At 46.3% G+C, this 13,498-nt stretch overlaps 1 protein-coding gene and 2 pseudogenes across 2 annotated transcripts in view; 1 reads left to right on the forward strand and 2 right to left on the reverse strand.

The window, feature by feature from the left end:
• LOC142568150 (RNA polymerase II subunit A C-terminal domain phosphatase-like) overlaps nt 1–13,498 on the forward strand; it is a 91,299-nt gene that overhangs the window by 60,172 nt on the left and 17,629 nt on the right. For both annotated transcript variants that reach the window (XM_075678227.1, XM_075678228.1), the window contains one exon: nt 4,611–4,795. In XM_075678227.1, the coding sequence (XP_075534342.1) occupies nt 4,611–4,795 (185 nt within the window). The remainder of the gene's footprint in view (nt 1–4,610; nt 4,796–13,498) is intronic.
• LOC142568152 (uncharacterized) lies at nt 5,174–5,684 on the reverse strand (annotated as a pseudogene).
• Nucleotides 5,767–12,043, reverse strand: LOC142568163 (uncharacterized; annotated as a pseudogene).

Genomic DNA, 13,498 nt, shown 5'->3' on the forward strand with positions numbered 1-13,498 from the left:
ATGCATGCCAAGCTTGTGGAGTCCAGACACGGGTTGTTATTTTAAGACAGCAATGAGAAACCGAAATGAAGTTGAGCTGGTGGGCAATGTCGAACTACAATGCCACGATGCCACCAGAGTGAAACTTGACGCTCATTTCGCACTGCCTGCAGCAAAGAATGGTGGCGCATTTGGGTTATCACAGTGCGTGTAGTACTGCGAAGCAGATTGGTGAAGACATCGCAGTGGGTTGGAGGCTGTTGCTGTGAATGGTGATGCTGTGATGATCCGTGAGGAGATTGGCTAGTGCGGGAATGAAAACTGAGTTGGTGTAGACTTTTTCGCGTGGTATGGGCTGACGAGTGCTGTGGGGAAGCTGCCGTTGTGGTACCCACTGTCCTCGATTGCACCTGTCTCGCACCTTTTATGGTTTATGTGGGATCTAGCGCTCAGAAAACGACTGCAGTTTGGTGATATAATGGATGTTGGTGTAGAAATAATGTGTTTTCCAGGAACTTATCAACTGGTACGAAAGAAGTGACTACATTTTGTCATTTTATGTATTCTTGATCGCGAATGTTGGCATCTGGAAATTCTGTAAAATGGGACCATATCGAGGTCCTGCTGTAGTCATCGTTTGTGCGCTTCAAATATAAACTAAAAATACTGTATTTATTTGAATCTAGGCAGATAGGTTTTTCCAAATAATCATATACAAAACTTTAGGGCTGTCTTAGATTTTAGGATTTAAAAAAACATGCCTGTTTGTAACTGAAAATAATAAATATGGTCCATAGCTAGCACCATCTAGAAAAGTCAGTATCGCAGCTGTTACTAGCCGGGCCAGTAGCCAACTGAAGTACACGAGCAATGTCGTCACTTTGATCTGTGTCGTATCGGAGCTGATTCTTTAGTATCGGCGTGCGGCGTGGTGTTATCGTAATGGCACACTATAGTGCCGCTTTCAAACAAAAAGTTGTGCTAGCTGCAGAGGCGTAGTAAGCCAGGCGAGACTTCATCATCGATGAGAAAAACTTCCATCGTTGGAAGAGGCAATGGGAGAAGCTTTTACGGTGCTGCAACGAAGAGATGACAGCAATAAAGAAGATAACAATGATTACCATAACAATAACAAAGAGGCGCTTTTCACCGAGATCGCACCGCGTTTCGACGCGTGCGATGCCACACTGTCTGCGCATGCATGGGCGCGCGGACGCGAGCCTGTGCGCGTCTGCAAGTGTACGTGTGGTCTAGGCTTATCGATGAGGCTAGCAGCGATGATAATGTAGAGTGAGCTCGGCATGTTTACATTAAGTAAATGCTGTTTCCATTTTGTGAACGCTGTCTTCGCTTTTTTGTTCGGCCTGCATTCGAGGTAAATATTTTAATTTTTCCTGGCTTTGGACATTTGGGGGTTGGCTTAGAATCGGGGCCGGCCTAGATTCAAGTAAATACGATAGCTTTGCCTATGCTTTCCTTTGTTTTGTTATCTCTTGGCTTCATATGGTGTGGCTTCATATGGTAGTGATAGACGAAAATTGGGCCCATCGGTTCTGCCTCTTATTTGAAGAATGCGTGTCACTTTAATTTTGATGAAGTAGTATTTGCCTTATTGTCCCATTGTAGCCAGTAAACATCTGCTTCAATAGCAGAGTGGTTTGGGCATTCTGCTGCTAAACATGAAGTCACTGGTTCTCCTGGCCATGACAGCGACATTATTGGTGGGTGCAAAATGCAAAAATGCTCACATACTTTATATATAAGTGCACTAAAGAACTCTAAGCTGTCATAGTTAATCCAGAGTTCTCCACTAAGGTTTCCGCATTGCACTTGTGTTGCTTTGGGAGGTTAACACCTGTGAATGAATGAATGAATGAATGAATGAATGAATCAATCAATCAATCAATCAATCAATCAATCAATCAATCAATCAATCAATCAATCAATCAATCAATCAATCAATCAGTCAGTACACTGAGAAACAAGTGGGAAAATGATGAGGAAATGTAGAAGGAGCCCCAAAAAGGGAACATTATTTAAGCTGTGTTAGTTAATTACTCTTCCAAAAATAGGCCCATGCATGTTACAGTGGATCCACATACAACATACTTTCGGATATAACAGACCGTTCTCCTCGCTTAGTTTGGTTTGCCTATATTATTCCTGCAATAAATTCTGCTCTTATCGGGCCTGGTTGTAATGAAATATGGGCTACAGTGGGAAAGATTTTGTGCATACTTTGTCTAGACGTTGCATGTACAACATACCTCACTGCAGCAACGCAAGCGCGCAAATATTTCTGGCCACTTGCACATGTGTTTGAAGATTCATTTTTTCTCAAGGAATGAACACACTAGCGAGAAGCCTTCTGCAGCTTCGTGCTGCGCCACTCCCCTATGGAAAGTTTTTGGGATCACCACGCAAATGGCTCACTGCCACCTGCTGCTGTCGGCTCGATGCCGAGCAAGTGCCGAAGGCACCAAGGGTGCCAGTGGGCATCTGGGCTATCTGGGAATAGTGTGAATGTGAAAAGATACTTTGCAATCTGTGGCGTCGCAATGACGTACCAGCCCTGAGGTTTTGGCATGGAACGAAAATGAGAACTTCGACTGTAATTTGCTTTTTTAATAATCAACCTGCCACCTCGAAATCAGGAAAAGTAGAGTTCTTCAAAAATACTTTATCGACGTAAGCTTATTCAGTGTTTCGGTTTACTGGTCCCTTTAACCCTTTGAGAGTCAATTTTTCTTTGCCTAATTCAACCCTCCAAGGTCGATTTTTTTATTGCAGATTTAAAATTATCAGAGTGACCTATTCCAAAAAAATTTATGATAATATTTTTAGAGTGGCCATAAAGTGACAAAAAATATTTTCCGTAGGTAAACATGCACTGTTTACAGTGCAGTCCACTTATAGTGATACCACATATAACAATATATCGGTTATAACAATGAGCTGACTTAAGAGTGTCAACTTATACATTAGGGCTATGAGAAAAAACACATATATAATGATACGTTATTCACCATGTATCGGATATAACGATCAAAATATTGCCTCCTGGACAGCGTTTTTAATGCGGAATAATCATGAAATTCGCATTCCTATATTCCCCTTAAACGAATGATGCCGAAACGGGCCGATACTTTTGCCTACGTGCGTTCGTATCTGCTGCCATTAACTGCGCAGCGCGTCCCACCTGCACGCCACAAGATGGCGTGCAGGCCACCAAACTCAATGGTTGTGCACACATGAGAAGAACCTAATGAGTCAGAAACTTGCAGTAATTCCTTGTACCATTGCCAACGAGGGGCAATCAGTTTTCAAGAGTCTCAAGAAAAGACACACAGGCATGGCAGCATCGTTCGCATACAGCGGTATTGCTTGTATATACTAGCACTCACTTGTCAACAGATGTAATCGCACTCCTGTAAGCAATAAACAAACAAGTCGTTGGCACACTGGCGTAAGCAAGCCATGGAACTAAAACCAAGAGACTATGGAGTAACAAAAAAATTTCTTGTATTCACACAATGTGGCAGCACTTCTTGGGCAGCAGACTTGCAGAACTAGCGTGTTTTTCAAGCATAGGGATGACATCGTCGTAAATACAGTTAAAGCTCGATATAACAAAGTAGGTAAAATCATCAGTTTGCATTGTTATATAAAAAATTCATTGTATTGAAATTCGACCTTTTGTGTAAACAAGTACAGTTGCCGATAGATTTTTCTTACACAGAAAGGGGCCGCAGAATTTTCCTAATTATCGGGCAATCGAATAAAGTAAATTTGAAGAGGAAAACAATTCATTTTGATAAATTTGGGAGTCGGCGACGAATGATATGGTTTCACGCCACACTGACGATATATTCACATCGGCGGTACGAATTAAGCGAAGCCAGCCATGCTTTCGCGTGCACTAGAACGACGCTATCATGAGAAGCGCCGGCAGCGAGGAGCAAATGCTTCGTCTGCCTCTTGCTCCAACGGGTCACCGAAGCTTGAGATTACGCAACCCCCAATACTGAACGCGCGGGAAGACAGCTTATGTGATGCCACGCAGTCTCCACACTCTCACTCTTTGCACATGCTGTAGATTATCTCTAAAGCAGGGTACACGGCTGCATATGTGCTCAGCCATGTGCAGCCACGGCTGAGAGGTGCATTTGCAAGCAGCTGCGTGTAATTCAGTCATTTCGCTTTTCTTTTCAATTTTCTTTTTCAGCATTTGCTAAAGATTTTATTTATTTTCTCGACATTTCTTTGTGGCAGAAGCGAAATTTCATTATACTGAAATCGAATACAAACACACTTCATTATATTGAGGTCCTTAATACATGGTGTTCTATGACAAGAGGTTGTGAAAAGTTAGGTACTTCGTTATATCTAGAATTTTCTTACATTCAAGTTCGTTATATCTAGCTTTAACTCTATACAGCATTGGCCATTTGGGACTTCTTCTCAGTGCCATGTATTTGTGTCTTTGACTCTCAACGGGTCAAGGCGGCGAGCTGATGGAAAAATAAGACGAGACTGATAGGAAAGAGATGTTTTTACTGAAAGCGCATCAAACCGACTAACCTGCTTTGGCGTGAAACAGCTAAGTGTTTTTTCTTTCTTTGATTGCTTAGGAGCCTGTGGCTGAAGTGGCCCTTCTGCATGAAAAACAGCTTGAGCAGCTGGTGGAAGCCCCCGTGTACGATGCGGTGACTGGGAAGAGGATATGGCGGAGCGGGGAGCGTGCTGCCGGCTCTGGGCCCCAGGCAGCAACTGCCGGGAGTGCGCCAACACTTGCGGCCTCAGAAGAGTGGTCCTGGTGAGTCTAATGTTCCTCGAACTCAACAGCTGAGTGTAGTCCATTTCACATGGTGTGAATTTGCTTACGATTTCGCACTTGTGAATGCCCAGGTGGGACAGATGGGCTGTCGGTCCCCTAGTGTGTGCAGATTTTCTCTTTCTCTGTGAAAATGCGCATGCAGCTAGGAGGGGAACCAATAACTACTGTAAAATTTTGAGCAAGCCCTCCCCCCCCCAAAGCGGGGGAGGGGAAGGGGTGCGCAACCCGGAATGGCACAAAAATTCAAGATGGCAACACCAAAATTTTCTCATGCAAAAAAAAAAACACACACAGTTTGCATGGCTTTAAAATTTTATTCGGAAGATGAACTTTGTTAGGCCAAAAATGTTACTCCTGTTAGTCACTTTCGAAACCATCGAAAAACTCCTCAGAGTCAGTAGCAAAGAAAGCTCGCAGCATTCCTCTTGAAGTCCGCCCCGGTCTTCTGGCGCCGTGGCTCCAACATCTGCCAGTACGCTATGCAGTCTCTGTCCTCTGAACCATCGAGTGCGTTTGTAATGCTGCACTCCAGTACAGCGGCCCATGCCTCAGCAACAAAATCAAGGACCTGCTGCCGCGACAGCTTCAAGTTTTCTTTTGGTGTCCTCTCCTCCTCGTGCATATATTCCTCCCACAAACGCCATAGAGTGGATTTAAATGGCTTGTTCCAATATATGTCAGCCAGCTGCGGGATGCTCACGCACCTCGCAGGCATGTAGAGCACGTCGGTATCCTGTTCCTCGAAAGCATTCTTTGCAGCTTGCATTTTATGAATGGGTGCTTAGTCCAGTACCAGTAACTGCCTCATGTCATCATCGTTAGGGCCCCGAACTCTTAATAGCCACTCTTACATCTTTTCTGAAGTCATAAACATTAGCTACGAGTAAAAAAAATAAAAAGTCAGCATTGTGATAGAACAAACTCGGCAATATAGTGACTCCTCGCCCCCATCAAAAAATAAAATTATTCTCATCAGGTATGTGAAGGCACGCAAAGGCCCTGGCTGTAATTTTTCCACTTGGTTCTTTGAAGATAGAAGGCTGGGAGCTTGTGGCTGGTGGTGCGTGCAGCTAGGGCAACCATGAAACCTCGCGAGGCACATTTAGTGTTTGCGATGCGTACGCTGCTTTCGTCGGCCACATTGTTTGTGCTGTTGGCTGGGTTGTCGACGCAGACCATCGTCTGATTCATATTGGCAGTGTTGTACAGAGTGTAGTTAGGTCCCGCACACTCTCAAGTTCCAGTGATCGCTACAGAGGGCTAAAAATCAACCGTGGCACGTTCCAGCATGAAGCGCGCAAGAGGAGCTACTGTAATTTGGTCACATACTTTAATTTATATTTTTTCTGCTAGGGGTGCTCAATGGGCTAAATACTTGATCTATATATGTATATATATTAACCGACAAACATGGTTAACATGTCATTTTGCTACAAAATAGGTAGACAGTTGTTCTTATTGGACTTCTGTTAATTAAGTCTGTGCTTTATTACTTGAATAAAGGTTTTGAAACCTCACTGACGTGTGATATGCAGCAGCCCACTCCTACTGATTGCAGTACATACTGTTTATCGATTCAAATTATACGGCACTAATGTTTGTGAACGGGGTGGTCGTTTTCTTTGAGCAGCATCACGCAGGTTCGCTTTAGTGAGATAACAATAAAATCTCAGCCTGTTTATGTATCCAACATTCTATAGCCACCACCAAGCGAACGTGTTTAAAGACGGTGAATTTTATCAGCTGCGGCGTTTCACTGGCACAATGGCTCGACGGCTTCCGTCATTAGTGATCTGCCATGTCTTGCCGCCTAATGACTTGTTGCTTTTAAAGAAGAATGTGCTAGCTAGCATGAAAATTTGCCGCTGGAACGGCGCACAGTCTGTTTGGTCACTACCCGCGAAAATGGATTAACCTTGCAGCCTCTGGGTGCGGGCAACGGTGAGTAAAAAATCACTGCTTCGCATTTTCAACTTTGAATTTCTTTGCATGCGCAACGGGTACAACATATTCCTTGAGCATCGCTCGATGATATCGTAATACTACTCCCCCGGTGGCAAAAGCACCGTCACGGTGCTGTTAAATATCCAAGGCGCGTGGAGAGTTGTAGGGCTTGAGTCAGGCGACGTGGACAATGTCACTGGTTGACACAGGAGGACGTAGTGGGAGTGGCTAGAACAATTACATAGGTGACATTGGTCACTTTGCGGAGCACGCGATATGGGCCTGTGTAACATGAAAGCAGTTTTCACAAAGACCAACTTTACGCGAAGGTAACCAAAGCAACACGAGGCTGCCAGGCACAAAATGGACATCACGGTGATAGAGGTCGTAGCGTTGCTTCTGCTTGTCTTTAGACACTTGTAGACGAACGCGCGCAAGTTGGCGAGCGTGGTCAGCATGGGCGATTGCATCACGGGCATAATCGCTAGTTGAAGCTGTGGCGGACGGAAGCACAGTGTCCACTGGTAGCGTTGGTTCGCGGCCATACAAGATGTAAAACGGGGAAAAGCCAGCAGTTTCGAGACGGGAAGAGTTGTATGCAAAGGTAATGTAAGGTGGAGCCAGGTCCCAGTTACGGTGGTCTTCCGAAACATATTTGGATAGCATGTCTGTGAGGGTGCGGTTCAAGCGCTCAGTGACGCCGTTCCTTTGGGGGTGGCAGGAGGTGGTAAATTTATGCCGGATTGAGCAGGCACGCATGATGTCGTCAATGACTTTGGCCAAAGACGTACGGCCACGGTCTGTTAGCAATTGACGCGGAGCACCATGCATCAAAATGATATGTAGGAGGAAGTCTGCAACATCAGTTGCGCAACTGGTTGGAAGAGCGCGGTTTACAGCGTAGCGGGTCACGTAGTGCGCCGCGACTGCAACCCACTTGTTTCCTGATGTAGATTCCGGAAATGGGCCGAGAAGGTCTAAGTCGACACGATGGAAGGGCTCGGCAGGGATGTCGAGCGGCTGCAGGTAAACAGCGGGGAGCTGGGAAGGCTTCTTGCGTCGTTGGCAGAGTTCACAAGCGGCGACATGACGTCATACGGAACGGGCAAGACCTGGCCAGAAAAAACGGCGATGTACACGGTCATAGGTTCAACATACGCCGAGACGTCCTGCCGTTGGTGCGTCGTGGAGCTCTTCTAGAATGGTGGAGCGGAGGTGTTTAGGTATTACAAGTAGGAACTCAGAGCCGTCCGGATGAAGGTTACAATGGTACAGAGTACCCTTGCGGAGGGACGAAGAGGCGTAGAGTAGCATCGGCCGGAAAGTGCTCAAAACGGTCAATGAGTGCTCTGATGTAGGCGTCACGGCGTTGCTCGTCGGCGAAATGAAGCAGCTGTGATACAGAGAATATGCAATAAGCACTGACAGTATTGGAGGTGTCAGAGTCGTCAACAGGGTAACGCGACAAGCTGTCAGCGTCTTGGTGTAGGCGGCCAGACTTGTACTCCACGGAATATGAAAATTCTTGTAGCCTCAAAGGCCATCGACCAAGCCGGCCTGTAGGATCTTTTAGCGATGACAGCCAGCACAGAGCATGATGGTCAGTGACTACGGAAAAACGGCGACCGTAGAGGTAAGGACGGAACTTCGCAAGCGCCCAGACAACAGCAAGGCATTCTCGTTCCGTAATGGAATAGTTGCACTGCGATGGTGCTAGGAGGCGGCTCGCATAAGCAATAATGCGACCTTGGCCACGCTGATGCTGGGCTAAGACGGCACCTACGCCATGACCGCTGGCATCTGTGCGCAATTCTGTAGGTGCAAGAGGGTCGAAGTGGGCGAGAAAGGGTGGTGGAGGTTAGAAGAGGGACGAGACGAGAGAAGGTGGCGGCCTCTCCATTGCCCCACGAGAATTGTACGCCTTTCTTCAAAAGATTAGTTAGGGGTCGAACAATTGTCGTAACATCTAAAACGACGAAAGTACGAGCACAGCCCTACAATACTTCGAACGTCTGCGGCTGTCTTAGGAACCGGAAATTCTCTGACAGCGCGAGTTTTGTCAGGATCAGGCTGTACTCCGGAAGCGTCAACGAGATGGCCCAGAAGAGTAATTTGCTGGTGGCCAAAACGACAATTAGACGAGTTAAGTTGCAGGTTCGCCTTCCGAAATACATCAAGTATAGTTGTAAGACGCTCAAGGTGAGTGTCGAACGTTGGCGAGAAGATGACGATGGTCGTGAAGGCAGCAAAGGCATGTGGACCATATGAAACCTTGCAGCAAGGAGTCCATTATACGCTCAAAGGTGGCAGGGGCGTTGCATAATCCAGCTACGTGGTCGAAACGGAGTGAGGTGGCACCCTACAGCGCAACCGGCATCACCTAGTGCCTTTTGGGCCTACTACCTCCGGAGAGGAACCACCACCACTGCAGCAAGTTCACTGCCAGGAACATCAGCCTGCCAACATCGTGGAATCAATGGTCCCCCTCGGACAGTCTGTGCAACAGTACCCTGCAGTCAGGGACCGCAGTGACTGTGTGACACGAACACGTTACGGCCAGCCTGTCGTTCCACCACGCCGTTTGAACTTGTGAAACTTTTGACGCGCTTGGCTTCCTGAGTCCCTCCCGTCTAACCTTCAATGCTTCAAGGGGGGAGATGTAGAGGTCGCCATAGTTCAGCCCTGTTCGTTAGGCTGCCACCAGAGTGTGGCGCCCCCTGTGACCTGTGTGTGTCTCTATATGTTCGGGCCCAATAAAGGAGGGTCATTCCCTTCTCGTCTAAGCAAGTGGCGGTACATGTCGGTCCGTCCCTGCGTGCCCAGGCCCCGCGGGACTAACCGCACGACTTACACAAACCGATATGTCTTTTCAACATGAAACTGTAAATTGCATTTTCCAAGGATCCATGAGCATTAATTGGCCTTACTTATGTGTTTATTTAGTGTTCCTGTTTATTCGCACAATATTTGCAGAGGTCCTTGTAAGCACTGTTGTCCCCACAACATTCCTCACTTTCCTACGAGTGCAGTCTATGCTCATTACAACGGACCTGCATACAACAAACTTTCGGATATAATGGATCATATTTCAGCCTTAGTTTGCTCTACCTATTTTATTAATGCAACGAGGCTTGCTTTTAATGGACCACACTATTACAGACTATCGGCTGCAGCAGATGAAATTAGTGGCAATTTTTGTCAAAATCAGTTGTATAAAATGGACGTTTGCCGTGTCGACGCGGGCTGGCAAGTGACTTGCGAGGTTCAGCTGATGAACGCTGCTCACTATAGCACGTGTGAGGGAGGGAGGCGAGGTGGAAGCGCGCCATCATCTTTTGCTTGTGAGGAAAGGGGGGGACGAGGGAGAAGGGGTTTCTACTTCGGCGGCTGCTGCTGCTGCTTACGGCTCTGCCTATGGTGCAGCTGCACGGGTGCCACATCTTGAGAGCTTCTATGGTGTGGATAAAGTGTGTCCAGTGCCGTTAGCTTTGTATGCTCTGTGCTTTCGACGTTAAGTTCGCGTTGAAGTGAGAGACAGCACAAAGGGCAATTCGCTCGCTGCTGCTACCACGCTTCCTCACTCCAACGTTTTGACAGCAGCTTTAAGCATTCATTGAGCAAGATGTGTTAATGTTTACCTGTTCGCACGTGACACCATGCTTGTTAGTTTAGTTAGTCAGCGAATGTTTACAACTTTATACGGCCGATAAAACTACTATCCTTACTTCACATAGCTGTCTACTAATTTGCTATTGCAATCGGTGCTTCACCTCTTGGGTGAAACTGCAACCTTTTTTTTTTGTTCTTTACTTTTGACGTTCGTCACTCACTCTTTGCTATAACATGAAAAAGTTTTGGAAGTAAGCATTTCAGATATTATGAACTTCAGATGAAACAGACATTTTTTGTCGGATTATCAGGGTCCGTTGTTATGAGTGTCGACTGTACTCCACTTGTGTCGAAGCCTTTACTGCCGTGCCTGAACACTAAATGTGCAGCAGAACCACCAAGGCCAGACAATGTGTGGTGTCGAATTTAGCGTAATGTTTTTTCCCCCTACACTTCATGCCTCTCGCCATCTTGTTATGAAAACGATGGGACATTACAGCTAGAGTTTATCTTGCTGACAGTACATCTTTGCCGAGCACTCTTTTTTTTTTTAATATACCTGAAATCGTTGAATACAGACAGCATACTATGAAACATGTCAAGCAGCACTATACATAGTACAAGTACAAGGGTAGCCCAGCATAGGTATCGTTGTCTGAAGCTTCGTTCCACCTGTTCCACGATCAGAAAACTTAATTTCGGCTTTCAATTTCATTAAATAGATGACTATCTGTGTTTCTCTATGTTGTAAACTCAATGACTGACAACATTAACTCTACCTGACCTGTATGAAAATTGTGGGCATGTACTGCTTCATTCACCATTCACAATAAACAATGTAAGCTTACTTGTTTGAAGTGTTTCTTTGCCACTTGAGGCCTCTCGGTCACCTCGCGACATAATAAAGATACCTGTAGTCATGTTAGAGTGTCGTACACATGAATGCTGCCCTGAAAGCAATAACATAGCACTGAAAACCAGCGAGCGTGCAGCACAACGAGCCGTACTAGCTGCTACCATAGCGGCCATATTGCTCACTATGTAATAATGATGATATTAGTTTTGATATTGCTAGCTGCATCTCTCGGTCACATACGTTAGTTCACAACACCACCACTACTCTTATTTCCATTGCACTATGGGAGGTACAGTTAATTTTCTTCAAGTTTATGTAGGTGTTCTGTGTTGGAGCCATCGCACTGTCGCAGGGAGTTCGCAACAATCTGAAAGGCACTTGCTGCCTCTGAAAATTTCTCGAGCGTCTTTTGGCTCTTGTTCGTGGCTCAGTGCATCGCAACGCCGAATCGCTGCTTCCACCTATTTATATACTAGCTGGAAGCTCTGAAGTTTCGCAACTGCATGTTGTTGGCTATTTTGACAGCCTCTTCAGAAAGCAGCCGGTGGCCAGTGGCACGTCCTGCACTTCTTTCATGCTCAGAGAGCTCGAACTGTGCATCGTCCATGTATTCACTGAACACTAGTGCGCCATTAGTTAGCTTTTGTCAAAGTTTGGCTTTCCTGTAGTTCTGCTGCAGCAAATTGTCGAAATTCTTCTCCCATTCTCGTATCCGTTTCTGGTCGAGCTTGAATTGTCGGGATGTTTGGTCACATTTTTGCGTTTTCTCGATGCCATTGGATGACCTCAATTTTCTTTGCTACCGTGTAGGAATGCATGACTTGACACTGCCAAAACAAAACAACAAATGGTGCGCAGTGTTCAGGCTACAAAGTAGGATTGAATTAGATTGGATTGGATTCTTGTACTGGATCTGACAAGCCAGTGTTGCCTGAGTGCGGCACGTGATAAGGGTGGGGGGCGCCTGCAGGAGGGAATGGTGCCGTGCTTGGGTAATCGCCTACTAAAAGCATGCTGTACACCTCCAACAATACTGCAGCCCATGCCTTACCTGCCAACCCTCCCGATTCGCCCAGGAGACTCCAGATTTTTACTGAACTTTCCGATTGTACGATCACTGTCTTATATCTCCCGAAAAGTGGTCTCCATTCGCACGATAATGGTTTCTGCGAAACCGGCACCGTGGAATCTACAGCTGCATCGTAATTGTCAGCATCACCAACAACGGCTGCACTAGCACCATCAGTATCGTCGACTAAGCAGCCGACTACAGTGCCTAATAAGCCGACCAAAGCCAGAGGCAGTGTAGCTCTTGCATTTCATGCATGCCTTTGTCCATGGTGCATCTTGTTGCTGCTGCTTGTGTGTATGATTAGTGGTACTGGCTAGGTTGTCTGTGTGCGGTGCATTGTGTAAAGTTAGAATCCTCGTGTGCTTGATGCCATGGCATTATCAAAGCCGAAGAAGAGGTATTTGCAGAAGTATTTGCGATCTTATACTTCTGAATTTCGGTGCTTCTTGACATCAAGAAAAGGAGAACATTTTGCATTTTGTACAACGTGGGGATGCGACGTCAGCGTGTCTCACGGTGTCAAAGGCGACTTGAAACGGCACATTTCCACGGCGAAGCATCAAAGCCGTGTTCACACCATTGAGCAGCAAGGCAACATAGTGAACTTTCTTCGGAACAAGTGCGACGACAGTATGGATGGATGGATGAATGAGGCTCAACCCTTTGAATCGGGTGGCGGCGGCGCACCACTGAGCCTTGTGTTACAGTGTTATACGTGTGGAGCGCCTGTTTACGGGATTTCTTGTCGAACACAACCTACCCCTTAACCCCTTAGTGTCAGCGCTACGTTGAGCCTCTTCTATGGAAAATATTTCCGAAATGCGACGAGGCGAAGCACTATAGATGTGGATGCAACTCTGAAGAGTGCGGAGGCGGCAAACCTGAAAATTATATCGCAGGCATTGCTCTCGAGTTTTCGTTTCTTAATCAGAGTTTTCCTCAGCTGCTGCCCCGACATTCCAATGAATCTGCTGAAGACGCTTTAGATGCTCTCAAAGCTGAGTTTGCCACACTACGGGCACACAGTCTTCCAGAGGACAGTCTGAATGAAGAAAAGTGGGACGTGCAGTGGTCTATGGTTGGAAAAATGAAAAACACTGATGGAAAACATGTTTCACCAAGTTGCTGAGGTGATGCTGGACTTACTTGTGATATCGCATAGCAATGCAGAGTGTGAGAGGATTTTTAGCACGGCGCGAAA

The sequence above is a fragment of the Dermacentor variabilis genome, unplaced genomic scaffold (genome assembly GCF_050947875.1).
Source record: "Dermacentor variabilis isolate Ectoservices unplaced genomic scaffold, ASM5094787v1 scaffold_17, whole genome shotgun sequence".
Lineage (NCBI taxonomy): Eukaryota > Metazoa > Arthropoda > Arachnida > Ixodida > Ixodidae > Dermacentor > Dermacentor variabilis.